Source organism: Myotis daubentonii, chromosome 8 (genome assembly GCF_963259705.1).
Source record: "Myotis daubentonii chromosome 8, mMyoDau2.1, whole genome shotgun sequence".
Classification (NCBI taxonomy): Eukaryota; Metazoa; Chordata; class Mammalia; order Chiroptera; family Vespertilionidae; genus Myotis; species Myotis daubentonii.
Genome location: NC_081847.1, coordinates 64,716,934 through 64,738,650, shown reverse-complemented (window position 1 = coordinate 64,738,650; position 21,717 = coordinate 64,716,934). Strand labels below are relative to the sequence as shown.

The 21,717-nt window shown below is 48.8% G+C and overlaps 1 protein-coding gene across 1 annotated transcript in view; it reads right to left on the bottom strand.

Annotated features, from left to right (window-relative positions):
* The window catches only part of IMPA2 (inositol monophosphatase 2), a 46,709-nt gene extending 28,848 nt beyond the window's left edge, over positions 1-17,861 (bottom strand). The window contains exons 1-2 of the mRNA XM_059706658.1: positions 17,584-17,861; positions 1,274-1,407 (exon numbers count right to left, since the gene is read on the bottom strand). Coding sequence (XP_059562641.1) covers positions 1,274-1,407; positions 17,584-17,679 — 230 coding nt within the window. The 5' untranslated portion in view covers positions 17,680-17,861. The remainder of the gene's footprint in view (positions 1-1,273; positions 1,408-17,583) is intronic.
* Positions 17,862-21,717: the final 3,856 nt, after the last annotated feature.

Genomic DNA, 21,717 nt, shown 5'->3' with positions numbered 1-21,717 from the left:
GAAATAAACACAACCACTGGCAGAGAGAATTTTGAAGGGAGCTGCTGACCCTGAGATAACCTGACCAGTTAGGAGGAAACAACAGGGAAAAAGGGGGGAAGTTTGAACTCCAGCTTGTCCTTTCCTCCAATTCAGTGGTTCTCAACCTTCCTGATGCCGCGACCCTTTAACACAGTTCCTCATGTTGTGGTGACCCCCAATTTCATTGTTACAAATTAAACATAATTAAAGCACAGTGACTAATCACAAAAACAATATGTAATTATATATGTGTTTTCTGATGGTCTTAGGCGACCCCTGTGAAAGGGTTGTTTGACCCAAGGGGTCGCGACCCACAGGTTGAGAACCGCTGCTCCAACTGATCACGCGGAGGGGAAGGGCTACTGTGCCTCCCCGGCCGGATGGCCGCTGGGGTGATGGCTTTCCCATACCTCGGCCCGTAAGCACACAGAAACGTGGAGTCTGGCGCCACAGTGATCTGAATCCAGAAACCAAGCCCTGGCGTTCCGTTGTAGCGATTCTCCGTCAGAAAGGAAAGAGGCCCCGGGCGCACCCAGGGCAGCGGTTTTCAGGCTGTTCTGCAGAACCCCGGGGAGGGAGGGGCCTGTGGACCCCGGAGCCCAGGACCGCCTTCCTCTGGGGTCTGTGGCTCCCTTGGAACTAGATGCAAAATGCTGTGGACACATTTGGATTTTTCGGAGGAAAAGATTTATAGTTGGCATTGGATTCCCCACAATGGTGAAGAATAATGGTGACTCCAAAAAGGTTAAGAGCTTCTCTAGCTAGCCGGTGGGGTCCTCCTCAAGACCTCAGGCAGGAGAGCAGCCTTCCCGGCCGTGGCCTGGAGGTGGCCTGGCAAGGAGGCTGCCGACTGCCTGCCAGCAGGGGCCCCACAGCTGGCTGCCCGCTCAGGGTCACACCCTTAGAAAAGCCACGTGGTGCCGAGCAGACAGGGGCTGCCAGGGAACATTACCGCTCCCAGTCCCTCCAGAAACACGCTACGGGGCTTGGCGGAGGGGAGCATGCGCTGTCAAAGTGAAGCCTCGTCCGCATTTACCAGTATAAGGTACTATGTGACCTGAGGGTTCTCAAGATGGGAGTAAAAAGAATGAACACAAGGGCCAGTTTGTTCACCAAGCAATCAAAGTATCGGGGGCTTCCTGTCTGAGGTCTGCCCCCATCGGCCAGCGCGCTGCCTCCCCGAGTTGGACTCTGGCCTTCCCCATGAACGTGGCCATGAGCGCCTGGGAGTTTTCCCCAGGGACTCGCCTACCTGTGCGAAGGAAACCTCTTCTGCATCTCAGAAATAATTAAGTCTTCCACAAGCTGGTCCGTTTCTGTCACCAGATCTGCAGCGGATGTTTTTGTTGAGACCTGCTTTTCCTCAGAAAGGGCTTTTCTGATGATCTGGAATAAAAGGCCAGGAGGGCAGGTTAAACTGAAGCGTCCCCTTGCCCCAGACAAAGGCGCTCCCGGGCCTGTGGGCCCAGCGCTGACTTTGGCCAGCCCTGGGGGGGAAGGAGGCGTGTGGGCCTGTGGACCAGTTCCTGACAGCCTGCCTGGCTTAATCTCACACCCAAGACTTTCTGTTAGGGGTTCTAGTGAGCTTTCATTACCCGCTATTCTTTCCATAAGAAAGACAGACTCACTCGCTGAAGTTTTGTTCTACTTGTGAAACACATCTTCTTGGAAGAAAAAGAAAAGCAATGGTTTTGAAGACCGTGAAACCTCATCCAGTGTAAGGTGATGTAAGTCACCTTTGGATGCGTCGGGTCCCTGAATTTGAATTTATGAGATTTCTGTGTAAAAACTTATTTTCCCTAACTCACTCTGTGCATCACATGAGATGGAATACGCTCTTGCGTGCAGGTTACACATGCTCAGACTGAGAAGCCTAGGAAAGCCGCAACGTTCCTTGAGAGCACGGAGGCGCACTCTCTCTCTGCTCTGGGTCAGAGGGAGAGCCCAAGGGTACCTGCACCTGACCCAGCTTTGGTGCCAAGCACCTGAGCCCTGAGGGCCGAGCGTGCAGGCAAGCTCTGCAGATGTGCGGGCTGCCAGCACATCCTGTCTAAACCCACTATGGCTAAATATAGGGCCAGGAATAGAGGGCACCCCACCTCTCGTACTCCCCACCCCCCGGCCTAATCTGGTTCCGGGAAGCACTGGGAGACCCAAACAGGAGGGCACGCAGAGTGGTCACTCAGCCACAGGACGCGCCGGAGAGGTCAGTTCTAGTTTGTAAAATCAAAATTACCCCTACGCCAGCTCAGGCCTTTCCGGAAATTTCTGTCGTTTCTTACCATGATGACAAAGTTAGACACCTACAAGGACTTCAGACCTTTCCTCCGAAACTGGACACCACCCCAAAATCTCGCATTTCTTTCCAAAGCACCTCAATCGCTCAGCTGCCCAGACTTGACGGCTTTTGCCCATCAAGACCCTTATTGTCCGACCTCAGATACGCACTTCCTGATACCTTTTCGACGTCCAGCCTGTGCTACGTACTAAGGAGGCTGAAGAGGAGGCAGGAAGAGATTCACCCAGAAGTCTGCAGGCAGGAGATGGTCACGTGGAATTTTAAAGCATGAGCAGGAGAACCTTCTGGACATGGAGCAGCCCCTTTCCTTTATGTTTCTCACAGAAGTCCCCCATCCTAGTACTGGCCCAAACAATACTGAGCCTGGGCAGGTTTTGTGCGTTTGTTTTTTCATCGTAGTTGCAAAAGTAATCAACACAAACTATAGAAAATTTGGAGTGTAATGTATTCTGTAAGTAATACAAAAGACCAAGCACACAGCAGTCATGCATAAGGCATTAGCAAAGACGGTCCCTTTCCTATTTCTGTGCGAGCCCGCAGACTGCCACCCGGGCCTTCCTGTTCCTTCTATCTGCAGCATCCCCCTCAGCGCTGTCAGGTTCATCGCCCAAAAACACCAATTTGCAGAAAGCCAGCTCCCACCAAATAAATCTCCATGGTTCCTGTTTATGAATATCAAACACCTCGAATCTAGCTCATCTAGAACCTGCCCTGTCCTCCAGGAATCCCTAAATTTGTAGCTAGTCCAGACCTCCTGTCCACAGGTCATTTGACAGTGAGCTTGTGTCTAGTATTTCAGTGTGGTGTGTCTGTCAGGGGGAAGAGTGTATGTGGTTTATGTTGTGTATGTAGGAGGGTATATGTGTATATGTGGGGGTTTATGTAGTGTGAAGGGAAATATGTGGTGTATATGTGGGGTGTGTATATGTGCTGTTTATATGTGCTTGTGAGGGTGTTATATATGGTGTGTGTGTGTGTGTATGTGTGTGTAGGTATGTGTACATATAGTTGGAGAGAGGGAGAGAGAAATACACCCTAAACAGGGGACATACCACTACAGCTTCTCAAATATTAATGTACATGAATCACCTGGGGTCTTGTGGAAATGAAGACTGTGATTGAAGAGGGGTGGGTTTTGGGGTCTGAGATTTGCATTTCTGACAAGTTCTGTGGCGACACGAGTAGGAGGGACTGGAGCGGCTCTGAGTGAGGAAGGGTTCTCAGGAGGCTGGGTGTTCTGGGACCCCCACATGAGTCCTGGGGCCTCCACCCTGAGAGGACACAGCTTCGTTTACACTTACCCTATCCCCACGTGTGGTAGGCATTCATGCGATTCAAGATCACGATTCCCTGTAGTCTTTACGTGGAAGCTAGGTTGATGATTTCTAAACATTGTCAGCTTGTGTCATGTTAATGCTGGAACTACCCAATGTCTTCCCATCGCTCTTAGGACAAAGCCCCAGATCCCACACGAGGAGACCCTCACCACCTGTCAATCTTGCCTCCCAAAGGCCACCTGGTTTTCTGGCCTGTCCCAACCAAATCTGTTTCTGTCCCGGTGACTTCATATTTTCTGGTTCTTCTGTCTGAAACTTCCCGCCATCTGAGATCGGCCTGTTTGTTTCACGGTTGACGAAATGTCTCTCCCCAGTGGCACATGAGCTGCGGGAGAGCAGAGTTCACTCTCTTTTGTTCCCTGCCACACTGTTAGCATCTAGAATTGTACCTGGCAGAGTAGGTATCCAGAATTCTCTGAATCATGAATAAAATACACATCAGACTGCTTGAATAGTTTCTGTACCATTTTATCCAAGTGAACCTCTCGTGTTTGTGTGAATACTAACCACCTTGGTCTTTTTGTTTCATCTCATTGTGGTGTTGTTGTGTTTTTTGGTTGTCCTGTTAAACACAGTCTTATTGTGCTTGAAGTCTGACAAACTCGAGCCTCCACCCACTAGCCCTATCTCTTGGAGCTGGCCTCAATCTGCTTTATGGCACTCAAGTCCACTCTCCACCCACAGCCAGGAGAGTTTGTTAGAACTCTGATCTTTACCATGGCTCTTCCCAGCAGAAGTTCTTAATGGCTCCCTATTACTCCAAGATAAAAGTCAACACCTCAGTGAAGGTGGCCTGCAATGGCTTTTGAGAATTGGCCTTCTAGCAGACAATCTGACCCCAAAGAGCCAGTCTCCCCTGCTTCCATTTAGCAACAGAAGCCCCGAGTTTAGCAAGGGGTGGAGCCACCCCAGCAGTCTGCCCCTCTCTGCCTCCCGTGCAGGTGGGTGTGGCCTGTGTCTAAGTTCTACCCAAGAGGATATGAATGGAAGTTATATGTGCAACTCTGAGTCACATCCTTAAAAGGCCACTTCCTCTTGTTCTTTCCCCCTTTGCCACCCGGTGTGCCATGGGTGTGGTGGTGAGAGGTCAGTTTTGGTCACATGGAAGAACAACAGGCAGAAAGAAACCTGGTTCCTGAGTGACTGTGTGAAGCAGAGACCCTGCTCCCCAGGCCTCTAACTGGACTTTTATGGGAAAGAGAAAGCAACGTGCCTTGCTTCTGTCATTGATCTCTGTGAGGGAAGCCAGACCATCAACCTGACATAAACAGGCCTTCCCTAACCTTTGCATTCTCATCTCCCCTACCCCCTGCCTCGCTGCATTACTGTTAGGCTCCAGCCACATATAACTGGCCCCTTGGGATTCCACGCAATCCATTCCACCTTAAGGGCCCGGGTTGTCCGTCTCTGTCTCCACCTCCCACAGGCCTGTTTTGCAGCTGATACCGGGGCTGCCACACAGTCGGGCCTCAGTGAACATCTGCTGAATGAATGAATAAAGATTTCTTGACTGCTGCACACTGAGTTCATAGGCCACTAAAGCCTGGAACACTTTCTAGCAAGTGCTCTTGTGAAGTCACATCTAACCTCATGGTATTTATGCACTTGGTCTTCTGGGTCTAAAATATACACAACTGTACTGTGTTGAGGAGATGCACGCTCAGGGGCGTGTGTGGGCAGTTGGGGAATGTCTGATGTCATCTGGACAAACTTTCCAGAGGAACCAGGCCCCTCGCTATAAATCATACAAACGGAGGGAAGATTTATGGATTCAGACGGAGCATGTTGTATCATGTTCTTTTTTTTTAAGCATTTCTTTTCTGATTTTATTAGCATTATTGGTGTGCTATGTTCATTACGTGTGGCAAGTATCACAAGGAAGGCCACGGGCCTGAATGGTGCCGTGTCCTGTGGCAGTGGGGCAGGCCGCCCAGAGTGCTGTGGCCAGTCCTCTCGCATCTGCTGCTGCTCCTTCGGGCCCAGGCTCACCACCCACTCATCCAGTTACACACCCAGATATTTAGATTGCACTTCTGAATTATTTTCCGAAAGTACGCTGCCCTTCTCACGCTGCCTACCATCACCTGCTGCATTGCTAAACAGCCTCCTACACCCTTTCATCTTGCTCCTCTGTAGTGCTGTCCACCCTGTGCAGAGTGGCCTCTCTGGAAATCAGATCTACCTGCTGGCACCCTCTGTGGCTTGCTGGGCTCACCAAGAGGACGGTGGGCCGGTGTCTGGTGTGAGGTCCTCCACAGACGCCCTGGAAACTCTTGGCCCCACAGCACTCTGGCCCTGTCCCCTTGCCATGCCCAACACCTCTCTGGGGGTCTCCCTCCACACCCTGTGTTTTTGAACATGATGTTCTTTGTGCCTGCAATGGCCGCCCTGGATGCCTCCTGCCCATGTGTTCTTGGAGAGTCCACTCAATCCGTTTTCTCAGAAAGCTGTCTGTGTAGCCCTCCACCAGCCCACTTTGGGCCAGGCACCTTCTCTTGGTCGGTGGTTCCCCAGCATGAACGCACTTCTCAGCTACTGCACAGACCTTGGTGTTCCATCACCCTCAGGCACGGGCCTGTGTCTTCCACTAGATAGTGAGCTTCCCGCGGCAGAAGCTCTGCTTTCATCTTAGTAGCTCCAGACCACTCTTCCCTATAACACTAAGTAGGCCTGCTCTCCTCCTCTTGGCTCCAGGCCCACGAAGGCAATATGCACTGTAATAGAAATTTGCCAAACTTACCTGATGGATTTTCATATATGAGATCGCTATAAAAACTAGATTCCTTAAGGTCACCATGAGTTAATGGCAGTAAGCTAATCTAAAAAAATATACAGGTTCAATGTAAACCCTATCAAAATTCCAGTGGCACTTTTCATAGAAATAGAAAAAAAAAAATCCTGAAATTTGTCTAGAATCATGAAAACCCCTGAATGGCCAAAGCAAGAGCAAAGATGGAGGCCAAGATGGAGGCATCACACTCCCTGATTTCAAGCTATATAACAGAGCTATAGTAATTAAAACAGTATGGCATTGGCTGCAAACCAGACACACAGATCAACGGAACAGAATAGAGAGCCCAGAAATAAACCTACATATATATGCTCAATTAATTTGCAACAAAGAAGTCAAGAATATACAATGGGGAAAGGATAGTCTCTTCAATAAAGGATGCTGGGAAAACTGGACAGCTATATGCAAAAGAATGAAACTAGATCACTGTCTTATATCATACACATAAAATAACTCAATATGGATGAAAGACTTGAACTTAAGACCTGAAACCACAAAACTCCAATAAGAAAACAGGTGATAAGCTCCTTAACAAAGGTCTTGGTGATAATTTTTTAAATCTGACACCAAAAGCAAAAGCACCAAAAGCAAAAAATCAGTAAGTGGGAATTCCTTAAACCAACAAAGCTTCTGCAAAGCAAAGGAACCCATCAACAAAATGAAAAGGCAACCTATTAAATGGGAGAAAATAATTGCAAATCATACATCTGATAAGAGATTAATATTCAAAACATATAATAACTCATACAACTCAATAACAAAGAAACAAACAACCCAATTAATAAATGGACAGAAGATATGAATAGACATTTTCCAAAGACATACGGATTGCGAACACATATATGAAAAAGTGCTCAACATCACTAATTATCAAGGAAATGCAAATCAAAACACAATGAGATATTACCTCAAACTTGTTAGAATGGCTATCATCAAAAAAATAAAAGAAAGAAAAGAAAATTAAAGAAATCAGTGTTGGTGAGGGTGTGAAGAGAAAGAAACTCTTGTGTACTGTTGGTGAGAATGTAAATGGTTGAAATCACTATAGAAAACAGTACGGAGGCTCCTCAAAAAATTAAAAATAGAATTATCATATGATCCAGCAATTCCACTTCTAAAGAAAACAAAAACTCTAATAGAAAAGATCTCTGCCCCCATTTTCACTGTAGCATTATATACAACTAGAGACCTGGTGCACGAAATTCGTGCACTTGGGGTAAGGGTAGGGGGTCCCCTCAGCCCAGCCTGCACCCTCTCACAGTCCAGGAGCCCTCGGACACCCTTAGCGCTGCCGCAGAGGCGGGAGAGGCTCCCGCCACCGCCGCTGTGCTCGGCAGCCATGAGCCCGGCTTCTGGCTGAGTGACGCTCCCCCTGTGGCAGTGTACTGACCACCAGGGGGCAGTTCCTGCATTGAGCATCTGCCCCTTGGTGGTCAGTGTTCGTCATAGTGACCGGTTGTTCCGCCATTCGGTTGATTTGCATATTAGCCTTTTATTACATAGGATAGCCAAGATTTAGAAGCAACCAGTATTCATTGATGGATGAATAAGCAAAGAACTATAATATATATAACCCCAAGCTCACAGAGAACAGATTGGTGGTTCTAAGAGGCAGTGGGCTGAAGGGGGTGGGAGAAATGGGTGAACTATAAATTTAAGAAAATTGAATAAAAAATTTTAAAAAAGAAATGGCAGAATGGCTAAGGCTCTACAGCTGGACTGCTGAGTTTGAAAATAATAAAAATAAACATTTTAAAACTTGGAAACTCTGCAGTGCATGAAGAAAATGCACATGAAACATTTCCCTGTCTAAACGTAATTCTTATTTCCACCGATTCACTTTAGCAGCAGACAGATCTGAATTTAAACTTCACTTGGGAGACCCTGGGGGAGTCATTAGCTTCTCAGAGCCTTAGTTTGCACATCTGTAATAACAGTAGTATCTAAGAAATTGGATTGTTGTAAGAATTAAATGAGGAAGTGCATTTAATGGTCTTGGTACACAAAATAATTTTTATATAAACTTGGACTGTCACCACTCTAGTTATTTGTGAGAACATGTGTTAGATAAAAATTTAAAAAAATATATATTTGTATTGATTTCAGAGAGGAAGGGAGAGCAAGAAACATCAACGATGAGAGAGAATCATTGATAGGCTGCTTCCTGCACGACCCCCACTGGGGAACAAGCCCACAACCCAGGCATGTGCCCTTGACTAGAATCAAACCTGGGACCCTTTAGTCTGCAGGCCGACGCTCTATCTACTGAGCCAAACCGGCTAGGGCTTGACAAAATTTAATGACTTGTGACTAAAAAAGCAACAAATCCTACCATAAACACAATGTGCAAATCTCAAATGAGATCTTAAAACACTAGGCTAAGAAAATTTTAATTCATAAATGTTCCTACATGAGAGAAAGGCAGTGATAGAATGCTGTATTTTTCAAATTAACTGGTAGACGCAAACAGCTCTGTCCTTTAGCCGCAGTTGCATCCACAGGAGACTGGCCTGTAAGGTTGCCAGGTGAGTTACCTGCTGAAAGCCCTTTCCCAGGCCTGTTTTCTCAGTCTTCGAGAGTTGAAACATTCTCATTCTGCCAGCAATAAGTTAGTGTATGCTGTTTTTCATTAATGTTTTTCAGCTACTCACTATGCATGCACTTCACAGACCTCCTGCCCTGGGTCTCTCTGTCCAAATAACATTCTGTTAATGTTTAATATATAAAATATGTCCTTCAGTCACTAAAGCCTGAATTTCATGTGGGTGAAGAGGGTCCCCTGGATTTGGCATGGGAGGTGGCGGGGTGCCCAGCAAGGCTAGTTCAGAGGAGGACTGGGGTGCTGAATACACCACCACGTGGCCAAGACGCTGCCCTGGCCTCTGCAGTCGGGAGCTGGGACAGTGGACACGTGGTTCTGAGACTGGCTTAGCTACAGTGGACGTGACATTGCCCCTCGGCTGAATTCTTCCCTTATCTCCATGGGAGAAAGATGTAAGCCAGGCCAGCCTTAGGTTCTGGCCCCACGAAGCCAAGAGACAAGGAGCCTGAACTCAAAACTTACTTTTCTCTCTCCAAACCTCAGCTTCTCGGGACCTGAGCTCCCCTACCCAGACCCCACTCCTAGGGCTGGGGGTGGGTGGGGCCTGGAATCCACTGGCAGCGTTTCCATCCTCTGGCTACTCTCCCCCCACCCCAAAGACAGAACATTCCACTACTGTGTCTCATTTGGGCTGGGGTTTAAGTATCCACACAGGCCCATTCACTTCCGTGCGAGGGTGACACCAGCCTTTTCTTCTATCCTTAGTGAGACGCAGGTGGGATTTCACTGACTCACTCCTGCACCAAGGGCTGGGCTCATGGAAGGGCTGCAGGTACAAACGCCTCTGGAAGAAAAGTGCTCCTTCTCATTTTTCTCCAACAACGTTTTTCTTTTTAAAATATATTTTTTATTTCAAAGAGGAAGGGAGAGGGAGAAAGAGATAGAAACATCAATGATGAGAGAGAATCATGGATCAGCTGCCTCCTGCACACCCACACTGGGGATCAAGCCAGCAATCCGGGCATGTGCCCTTGACCAGAATTGAACCTGGGACCCTTCAGTCTGCGGGCCAGCTCTCTAGCCACTGAGCCAAACTGGCTAGGGCGCGAACAACTTCTATTAGCAAAATGGGCATAAGAAACATGCTACTTTCCTTACAATCATGTATCGGGAAAATGGCAGTTGGCTTTGCACAAGGGTCAGGGACTAGTGAGCCTTGGACACTTGGACCCCAAAAGGAGCAGCTGCTATTCTGTGCCTGCCAGCTGTTGTCCCACGGGGACTCTGTCTTGGCTGAGGTTTTAAATGTTGGCGAAAGTTTTACAACTGTCAGTGCAGGCTGACCCCTGCCCTTTGGAGCTAAGCGGGAACTGGAGGCCTGGACTTGGGGCACGGAGCACAGTGTGGGGACACGGTGAGATGGGACGAAAGGCAGGGAAATGGTGAAATCATCACCCCTCAACTGCCTTCCTCAAGTGGGCAGGCGCTTCTGAAGAAATGGGCAACCCAAGACCTCCACATATTGACATCTGAGGAGCTCCTAGAGCAGTGGTTCTCAACCTTCTGGCCCTTTAAATACAGTTCCTCATGTTGAGACCCAACCATAAAATTATTTTCGTTGCTACTCCATAACTGTAATGTGGCTACTGTTATGAATCGTAATGTAAATATCTGATATGCAGGATGGTCTTAGGTGACCCCTGTGAAAGCGTTGTTCGACCGCCAAAGGGGTCACGGCCCACAGGTTGAGAACCGCTGTCCTAGAGGACAAACCAGGAGCTTGACTTGGGGACCATCCCATGGCAGAGCCCAGGGGTGGACAAGCCCGCTCTCTCCCTGTCCTGGGTCTTCATATCATCCCAGGCCAATGGCTCTCCAATTGGAGTCTCCACCCTGAACTTCTCCCCTGAACTCTGGTTCCAAACTCAACATCACTTAGAATAGCCCACGGTCAATTCAAGTGCAGCATGCTGGAAACGCAACACCAGACTCCCACCGCCAATCCTGCTCCTCCTGCAGTTTCGCCATCTCAGGAAGCAGCAAATCCATTCAACCAGTTTTGCAGGCCTGAACCTTGAAGGCATCCCTGCCTCCTCTCTCTCTCTCACACCCTATTCGACTCCAACAGCAAAGCCTGAACCTCAGCATGCGAAATACACCTGTTTTACCACTTCCTTCATTACATCCCAGGCAAACCCACCCTCATTTCTCACCTGGACTATTATTTTAACAGCTTCCTTTCAGATATCCACTCTGGTCCCTCCATGTCGTGGGGCCCCATGCAGCCCAGGGCGGGCCCCACACAGAACTCTGACCAAACCCTCTCCTCACACTCAGAGTAAAGGCTAAAGTTCTTTCCAGAGTTACCCTTTAAATATTTGTTGAGCAAATAATCTCTAACCATCATTTAATACCACCATTCTCTGCTTAAAAACAGAGAATATCCAGGAGGCCAATAAACACACAAAAGATACTTCAGTTCATTGGTCATATGGGACATGCAGATTAAAACCACAATCAGCCCTGGCCAGAGTGGCTCAGTTGGTTGAGCATCCTCCTGTGCACCGAATGGTCACCAGTTTGATGCCCTGTCAGGGAACATGCCCAGGTTGCAGGCTCCATCCCTGTAGGGGGCATGGAAGATTCTCTCTCATCATTGATGTTTCTATCTCTCCTCCTTCTCCCTTCATCTCTGAAATCAATAACAATATATTTTTAAAAAGTTGAAAGAATAAATTATCATATATTCACATAACAAAATACTATATAGCAGTAGTTATGAAAGTGTGTGTTTTTTAATCCTCACCCAAGGATATGTTGTTATTTATTTCAAAAAGAGAGAGAGAGAGAGAGAGAGAGAGAGAGAGAGAGAGAGAGAGAAGAAGAAGAAGAAGAAGAAGAAGAAGAAGAAGAAGAAGAAGAAGAAGAAGAAGAAGAAACATCGATGTGAGAAACATGGATCGTTGCCTCTGTATGCACCCCAACCAGGGATCAAACCTGTAACCTGGGTATGTGCCCTGACAGGGAATTGAACCTGTGACCTTTTGGTGCATGTGACAACGCTCCAACTGAGCTATCAAAGTGTCTGGAAAACAGTGGTCTGATCTGGCTACTAGACAAAGGGCTGCTTTCTAGATCGGCAGTATCAGTATCAGCTGGGAACTCGGTGGAAATGCTAATTTACTCCAGACTTCAGGAATCAGAAACCAGGGGTGGGACTCAGCTTGCCCTGAAAAGCCTTCCAGGCACTTCAGATACAAAGGAAAGTGTGAGGACCACTTCTCTTGCAGCCACTAACGTGATGATTTTGACACAGATAATTAAAAAATACTGTTGGGAAGTCGGAAGATGACTATCAATGGGTACACAGAAAACTAAGCAAAAAACAAAACAACAAGGAAAACCACCTTATTTTTTACTTTAAGAAAAATGCAGGCTGTGCCGTGGCCGGGTTGCTAAATTGGTTGGATCATCGTCCCATGCACCAAAAGGTCTGGGGTTTGATTCCCAGTCGGGGCACTATCCAGGCTTCAGGTTTCTCTCTCACATCAATGTTTCTCTCTCTCAAAATAAATAACTAACTAACTAACTAACTAAATAAATAAATAAATAAATAAAAACATCCTCAGGTGAGGATTGAAAAAAAAAATACAGATTGTATAAGAAATAATGGAATATGTAATATAGCTATTACTGCCTGATTCAGCCTTGCATTACAATTGCATGATCATCAGAATGTGATATGGAGCCCTAGCCGATTTGGTTCAGTGGATAGAGCGTCGGCCTTCGGACTGATGGGTCCAGGGTTCGATTCCGGTCAAGGGCACGTACCTCAGTTGCAGGCTCCCAGCCCTGGTCAGGGGCATGGGCCCTGGTCGGGGGCATGTGGGAGGCAACCAATCAATGTGTCTCTCTCACATCGATGTTTCTCTCTGTCTCTCCCTCTCCCTCCCACCCTCTCTAAAAGTCAATGGGAAAAATATCCTCGGGTGAGGATTAAAAAAAAAAAAAGAAGAATGCGATATGGATACCAATGGAACCACACAGATAACTCAGCCACACAGCCCAATAGAACGTCTAAATGAGTGGTAGGAATCCTAATATTTACAAATGGGTGCAACTCAGAAAATTGAATACAGTGATCTCTGGGGGAAAGTAAAAGGATGACATAGGCCAGGACAGTGCTGTTTCTCATGACAATCCTTTTAGTAGTATTTCGCTTATAAAACTCCCTGTGTGAATAACGGGTAACAATTAAAATCACAAGTCACAACAACAGTTTGCTGTCAAAGCCAGCCAGACAAATAGATGATATTGGGTCAGAGTCCACCAACGTGCGCTCTCTGCTCTGGGGAGCTGCACATTCAGAGCCCAGGGTGGGAGGAGCACACCAACCGCACCAGGGACCAAGGGCCAGCAGGCTGGGGGAGAGCACAGGACAGAGAAGAAAGCCACCCCGGAAGGCCCAGGAAGGAAGGGGCACCGTAACCCAGCCCTGGAGGGACAGTATGGTTTTCAATAAACATAGGCCAGAAGGGCAGGAAAACGCAACGCGTTTAGAAGACGCCGACGAGTTTGATCTGGCCGAACAAAGGCCTGAGGGCTGTTGGGACCATAGGCTTTGCTTCTCCAGCCTGGGCCTTGGGGAGGGTAGCCTGCATGGGGATGTAAGCGCCTAGAGAGGCGCCGTCTGACGTTCTGAGGGTAGAGGGTTGGACTTTCGTTTTCTGCCTTTTCCTGAGATGTTCCTACCAGCACTCAGATGAATTCACTGGGGAGCTAATGGCATGGGGCTTCAAGGCCCTTTGCAGGCTCGAGGCTTGGCTATAGGGACTTTGCTAGGCTGGAGGCAAAGTGTGCTGACAGGGTCGCACATAAGCACCTCTTTTAAGTTTGCAACACTCAACTCCGCTAATTGCAGATCTAACTGCTCCTTCCACTATGACCTCCCCTCCATCGTATTTCCTACCAGGTGGCACTGGAGTGGGGTTTTAGCGTCTTTGGCTAAACGGACGTGGAGCAGAGATGGATTTCCTTTGGGTTTGATGGGATATATCTGCAGTCACGTCTGTCTGTAAGTTATCGTGAGTCATCCGGTGTAGGAATGGCTTCCAGAAATGCTTCCACTGCCTACCACACCAACTGGCCTGGCATGGTGACACGAAGGGCAGGACCAGAGGAGTGTGTGAGCGTGGACAGTGGCAGCTGGCACCAGGGATCATGGAAAGAAACCAGGCTTCAACTCTGTGGAGCCAGATGCTGGTCTGTGGAAAATTCTCTCACATCTTACAACGAATATATAAAAGAAAAGTGACAGGATTCTCAAATTTGATGGCAATCCTAAAAATTTATATGACCAGTAACAAGTTTGAAGCCTAAATAAATTTCAATCATCCATGCTCTAAGAAAGCCTAAATTTATCTTTCTATTCTCTCCAGAGAAAATATCCCCAAATCAGTCATTCAAAGATGCAGAGTATAAAGCCAAAAAAAGTGAAAAAAAGTATTACAGAAGATTGAGAAGTAGTTAGATTTATTTTTATGTATTTTGTTATATTGCTAGCATCTTGAAATTTATACTGTTGATTTTTCTTATTCTAAGTAATTTTTATATTTAATTTTGAATTTTATATTTAATTTTGTATATTTTTTTGTTAAGAGGGCCCCTAATTTGTTTAAGCTCTATAGGACCAACAAAACCTGCATCTACCCTTGCCAGGACAATTAAAAAATGATAGTTTTGCCCTATCCAGTTTGGCTCAGTGGACAGAGCGTCGACCTGTGAACTGAAAGGTCCCAGGTTCGATTCTGGTCAAGGGCACATGCCCGGGTTGTGGGCTCGATCCCCAGTGGGGGGCTTGCGGGAGACAGCCGATCAATGATTCTCTCTTCCTTCCTCTCTGAAATCAATAAAATATATTTTTTAAAAAGCATGGTTTTCTATGATACTTTTGTTCACCTGTCACACAAAATATGACAGACATCCATTTCCATGAATACTGCTATATGTATTGGTTGGTGGTGGTGATGGGGTGTCCAAAGCCCAGCAGCTAGGGAGGGGCTCCTGAGTGGTGTGGGTGGCTGGGCCTGGAAGGGAAGGGATGAGGTTTAGAGGGACTGAAGGATTGGGTGGTGGAGAGTGAAGGAGGAAGCGGGGAGAATGGGGAGGCCTTCGTGCAGAGGTCGCACTCTGGGCAGGGAGGCCACACAGGTTGCTTTTGTGGAGACTCTCAGAAACGGGGAGCAAAGTGTCTAGTGCTGCCCTGACCTGAACCAATGTCTGAAAGATCAGGGGCAGTGATACTCATCTCTTGGGAGGCCCCTCCCTCTTGTTTTACCTTTCAGCAAACGGAACCCAGACTCGGGAATTCAGAACACATAACTGTCTCAGGAGCAGCTGAGGGTAGCAAACTCAGTATAATAGCAGAACATTGGGTACCGGTGACGGGGTGGGCATTCTGGGCCACAAGGCCACAGAAAATGTGCCAAACACTGCATTAGTTAAGAAGGACTCAAAAAGGATCACCACGAACTACCTTTTCATTCCTCTCTGGCCTGTCTGGCTCAAGGCCAGATTTTCCCAATCCGCACCCCATTACTAAGAACACGATTAGACAATCTGTCCCTCTTTGCACAGGTTGCAACGACCTTGTTTGGCTTGTTTGTCCCAGCCACAGACCATCGGGGGCAGGCAGGAAGCATCAGCATAATGCTCAAGAGGGAGCCCGGAGTCCTGGGCTCCCTGACAAGACTCCTAATGGCAGAATCTTTATTTCACCCTTCCCCCTCTTAAAAAAAAACACAACAAAACACGAAAAAACCCCCCACATTGTTGGCAAATTGCAAACGCATAGATATCTTCTAAATAAGTTAAAATTTGTAAGACCCTTAGAATTGTGCCTGCCGTATTGCAAGTTCTATGTAACCATCTGTTAAAATGTTTTAAAACCCCTCTGTATCTTCAAGGATCTAAGTTTGAAAAACCACAGAAACCTGTAACAACTCACCAGGATTTACACAGAAGTGCCCGACTCCTAAGCTGGCTTTTCCTCAAAGCCTCAAGGAAGGAAAGTTTTAGGGTGGAATGTAAAAGTTACTAAATATCCCAGTGGCAGTCACTCTGAAAAGGCAGTGAGGGGGCTTGGAGGGAGGGGGGAGGGGCAGGTAACCCCCCCCCCCCCAATACAGTGGATGTGCTTTCCAGGAAGAATGTTCCCAGGAGCTTCACATTCTAGCTCATAAGGTTTGGGATCTCCTTTTTGTGCAGGAGGGGAAGGTGATGGAGCCAGAGGATAGCTTCACAACGCTCCTTTAAGTCATGCATTCCTTCCCGCCTGAGTCTTGGGTCTTTAAAACCACAGAGGGAGGGCCCTCCAAGGCTAAACGTGAAGATTAACTTTTAAAGGGGGTCAGAGGGTTCATATCCAGGTAAAGCACAATCCACTGTACACATGACGACTCACTTCAAATTCAGGACTGAAAACAGCCCGATTTTACACGGTGGGAAAACTTAGCATTTCCAGCCTGGTAGACCTGAAAGAGAAAATGCTCTTTGGATGCCAAGCCCATCTCCCCCCACAGCTCCTCTCCTGTCCATCTTCATCCTCCAGAACACAAGCACCGGTCTTAACAAGCAAAGCGGGAGTAAGCCATCTTCCCACTCAATCTAACCCCTGCCTGGCAGTCCTCGGAGCCAGGACCCACCGATCCATTCTGCAATGGGAACCGCGCCCCTATCAGGCTCTGAAGACACCCAGGAACATGTGGGGCACAAAACACACAAAAATGAAAGTGAGAAAAGAAAGGGGCTGCATTTTCAAACGCGAGCCTCAGGTTTACGCTCCGCTGCTTGGTTTTCGTCCTGCGGGTCGGTTATTAGTAAGTTTCTCCAATCGCTGAGTGGAGCCACTTTGAGGCTGTGGTTCAGAGTAAGTTTGCATTTAGGACGCTTGTGGACAAACAGCAAGCCGCCCAGGTCTCCCCGCAGCTGGGGTTTAAACTTGGGGGAAACCACACTCATGTCCTGGCCTCCGGATCAATTCAAAGGTCTTTCAACACCAACAGCTGTGACATTCAGGCCTGGGAGAAACATCTAAAGCCCTGGACTGATTTGCATAGTCAATATATTGTTACGTGCTCTCGCCTACACAAAGGTCAAGTCACCTACAGTGAGCCATCCACGGCCAAAGGAGAGGGGCCCTGGGCGGCAGGCTTTAAGGGGTGCTAGCCACCACCACGGGGGAAAAAGAGGTGCTCCCCTCCCGGCTCCTGGGGGGGAGAAGGTAAAGGGAAGGTCTATGCAGGAAACGAACACAAAGACTTCTTTCACTTATCACGCCTCGGTCAGCCGTCACCATACGCCTACCGCGCACGGCCCAGCTGCGCGGGACCTTCCCCACCCCAGCCCGGCCCCGCGGCCGCACGTGGCCCTGGGCCCAGGTCCCGCCCGCCCCAGAGGAGCCCCTCTGGTCTGACTTCTGATCGGACTTTCCCAAGTGCCGAGTGGGTGTGGTGCGGGCAGCGTGCCTCCCGACCCGCGGGGCTGCGCTCACTCGGACTCCGCCAGGGCGCAGGGGGAGGGCCGCAGCGCTCACCTGTCCCGCCCGCAGCGCCAGCTGCACGGCCAACTCGAAGCACTCTTCCCAGGGGCCCCCGGCGGACGCCGCCGGGTCCTCGAGGCTTGGCTTCATCGCGTCCTCGCGGGGCCCCGCCACCTCCAGCCCTCCACGCCGGTCTCCCACCGGCTCCCACCGCTCCAGAACCAGGCTCCGCACTCCCTCTTCTTACTCCCGCCACTCGCGGCTCGGCTTTCTCGAGCCCCACTACCGTGCCAAGGGAAGGGCGAGCAGCGGACCCGGGCGGGGGTGGGGGGAAAGTCGCGCCGCGCGTCCCAAGCCCCGCCCCGAGCCCTGCCCCCCGCTGAGCCCCGCCCCTCACTGCTCTCAGCTCTGCTTTGCGCTGAGCCCGCCCAGCCCCGCCCGAGACCCTGCCTCGAGCCCGCCCCTCTCCGCCGAGCCCCGCCCTGCCCAGGGCTGAGTGCCGCTTCACATTTCTCCAGAACCCCGCCCCTCCTCTCCTGGCCCCGCCCCTCAACACTGAGCCACGCCTCCCTCCGTCGAGCCCCGCCCTGCCCAGGGCTGAGTGCCGCTTCACAATTCACCAGAGCCCCGCCCCTCCTCTCTTGGCCCCGCCTCTCATCACATAGCCACGCCTCCCTCCGTCGAGCCCCGCCCTGCCCAGGCCTGAGTACCGGTTCACATTTCACCAGATCCCCGCCTCTCCTCGCAAAGCCCCGCCCCTCTTCGCCGAGCCCCGCCCCTCCTCGCCGCGCATCCTGCCTTCCGTTCCTCCGGCCCCGCCTCTCTCCTCAAGCCCCGCCCCCTCCTCGCTCTGATGGATCCTGGACAGCACTCTGGTCGGCACTGGTAGGGCGGGAGAAGGGAGGGTGCCGGGACGGGGGCCTGCGGTAGAAGCCTTTGAGCCTGACCGGAGCCGGGTCCGGGGCAGGCTGCCATCTGGGCGGGCATGCGCGGCTGAGGCTACGACTCAGCCCAGCACGGATGTGCTATCGGTCCAACTGGGGGCGCCTCCGACCCTCTCGCCCAAGCCCGGCGGCCCGCGCACGCGTGGCCCGAGGGGCGGTCACACCCTAACTTAGGTCAGACCTAAAGGAACTTCTTCAACTCCTAGCGGGTCGCTCCGAGTGAAAGACCGCTGGGTGCCCGATGATGTTCTCCTCCCGCTCGGTCGGCCGTGGCGCTAGTCCTCCTCGCTCGCGGCAGAGAGCACAAAGCTCCTGTGTTCCCGAATGCTTGGATGCAAACGACAAGCTCAAAACTAAACACTAGGATGACAGTTTCTGGATTTCATAACTGTCTGAACTCAAAACTCCGAAGTAGAGCCCTAACTGGGTGACTGGCCCCTCTCGGTAATGAGGATGACCTTTTCCACCTTGGATCCTTGAACGCTGCGGAACCCCGGTACCACCTAAACATAAACAAACAAAAAAGCATTTCCCGAGAGAGGGACACACTCCGAGGTGTCCAGAAGTTTAATTTCATAAGCTGCTGTGCCTACTACTGCTTTATAAAAGATGCTGACCCACATAAAATTATTCTGCAGTGCCATGACTGAAAGCCTAGAGAACAATGGGAGTTTGTGCAGGAAACTTGGTGGGGTATCTTTTACCCAATTAACCTAATGATGGGATTAAATGTTTTTAGCTTTTGTCCATGAGCACTGTATGTTAAATAAAGTTTCACAATACTCATTGTAGAGAGACTGTAGGTGTATGGTATGAGACAAAAAGAACAAGGAGGAATTAGGAATCCAGAGCTGGGTAGGGCTTTCGTCTCTTCCTCCGCCTTGCCCAGTGTTCTAGTCCCACAGCTCCAGGATTGCCTCAGCTCCAACCATAGGCCAGTTTGGGGCAACTGGGGGCATGTGAGTCTACACCATCATTTTTGTTCACCTTTTTCATTATTTTCAAGATAGGAAGCTGGACTTCTAAAAATATTTAATTAAGACTGTGCTCTGAATGCTGCATTTTAAAATGAAATACATGCAGTTGCTGATTTTCATGGCAGTTTTTCATTCGAGATTACCAAGCAAAATTAGAAGTCATGAAATTTTTCTTTGGCCTCTTTTCAGCTCCCCTTTCTGGTCAGCTCTCCCCTCACCCCTACTTTCCACCTGGATCAATCTGAAAGCTTAGTTATATCTTTAGATAAACTCTTATTCCAGATCTCAGCCTATCTAAAAAATCTAGAGAGAAAGCCTTCATAACTTCTTTGTCTAACTTCCAACTATCTTAAGGCAGAATCATGTGGTTTTTATCAGTATGATATTTGGAGCCATCCAGATTTTCTTAAGTTAAAACATTGGCTTCAGTTCTTCCTTGTGTGGATTTGAGCAAGTTACAAATATCCTCTTTGCCTCAGTTTCCTCAACTCTAAAACTTGCTCACCACCAATGTTGCCTCCAGGGATCAGCATACAGCATGGCACATAATAGGTGCTTAATAAATGTCTGTGAATCATTGAATATTGAAATCAGCTTTTTCTAATGGATTATCCAGGTTTCCCCTGCTTCAGTGATGATTCTTCATGGCAACGGAAAATATTCTTCACCACCAGTCTGTACACTGCCTCTTTAATGCAGGAAGCCACGTTAACTTTGGTAAGCCCCCAGAGTACGGTGCCCTGCCTCGAAAGACTTCCTACCTGGGCCTGCTCACCCCTCCTGCAAGGGTGAAGCCTCGGTGGGCACGCAGGTCACCAGGAAGAGGCAGCAAGGTGCCTGCACAGGGTCCCTTGTCTCCTGTGTCTTGCCCTTTAAGTCCTTTTAAATCTGGGAGCCCCTCCCCTGATGTCCTTTCCGGAACAAAGCAAAGTCTAAATAAACAAAATGTCAAATGAAGTTTTTCCTTTTTTCTACCTACTTCTCTGGCTTCCCAGTTACTTTGAAATCAGTATCCAGGGCCAAGATGTGCTGATTTGGACATTTGCTGAGCTTTTTTTTTCTTTCCCCCCCCATCTCATTTAATCCCTAGAAGTGGGCCCAGGACCATTCTTAACCTCATATGTGGAAAGTTGGTGTCATGGGCTGATTTGTGTCACCCCCAAAATTCATATGTTGAGCCCAAACCCCCCAGGTACCTCATTATGTGACCATTATCTGGAGAGAGGCCTGTTAAAGAGACAACAGACTGACGAATCTCCGAGGGAAGGTGGGAGGGAGAGAGATTAACCAAAGAACTTACATACATAAATACATAACCCATGGACACAGACAATATTTCGGTGAAGGCCTGGGGAGAAGCAGGAGAGGGGTGGAGGAGGTCCATGGGAGGAGGAGGGGATATCTGTAATACTTTCAACAGTAAAGATACATTTTTAAAAAGGGATAATGGATGAACCCAGTTCTATATGAACGGTGGTGTCCCTATAAGAAGACAGAATTGGACACAGTCACAGGAAGGAGGAGGAGGTCATCTGCAAGACAAGGTGAGAGGCCTCAGGAGAAGCCAAACCTGAGGACACCTTGATCTTGGATTTCTAGCCTCCAGAACTGTGAGAAAATACATTTGTGTCGCCTAAGTCCCCAGTCTGTAGTACTTTGTCCTGGCGGCTCTAACAAACTGATATAGGTGGGAGCCAAAGGCGTTTGCCTCATGCATTACTATATGTTTTGGGTTATTAGGAGCTCTTCTCAGCTAAGAGGCCATATAAAGGGCATCGGGGACTATAGCTCTCCAGAACAGAACAGCAGAAGGAACCCTTCTGTCCGCAACCTGGCGGTTACTTAGGGTTACTTATGCAATAGAGTCAGGCAGCACCACAACTTCTCACAGTCAGACAGATAACTACCAGCAAGGGCTCTGTACTTCAGTATCACCCAACACTCTGTGCACAGCCCTGCAACAAAGAACTATTCCAGGAGTCCTTGCAAGAAGCTCTGTCCCAGCAGAATTGTCTCTAAAACACAGTCTCTGCAGAGTTATTTCTCCTTCTCATTTATTTCCACTGTAAAACGGAAGATGCCTTTTCCTACTCTGGAAAAAACTCCCAAGTCACTATCTCTCATTGAGGAAAGGATTCATGTGGTGGTCATTACCCGGCCAGCTGAGTGTGACTGTACCAGATACTCCCTGAGAATTCACATGGCGCGTTGGCTTTCAGAACATTGCAACGCTTTTCTGGAACTCCTATTTCTTCTTCTCTATGCCC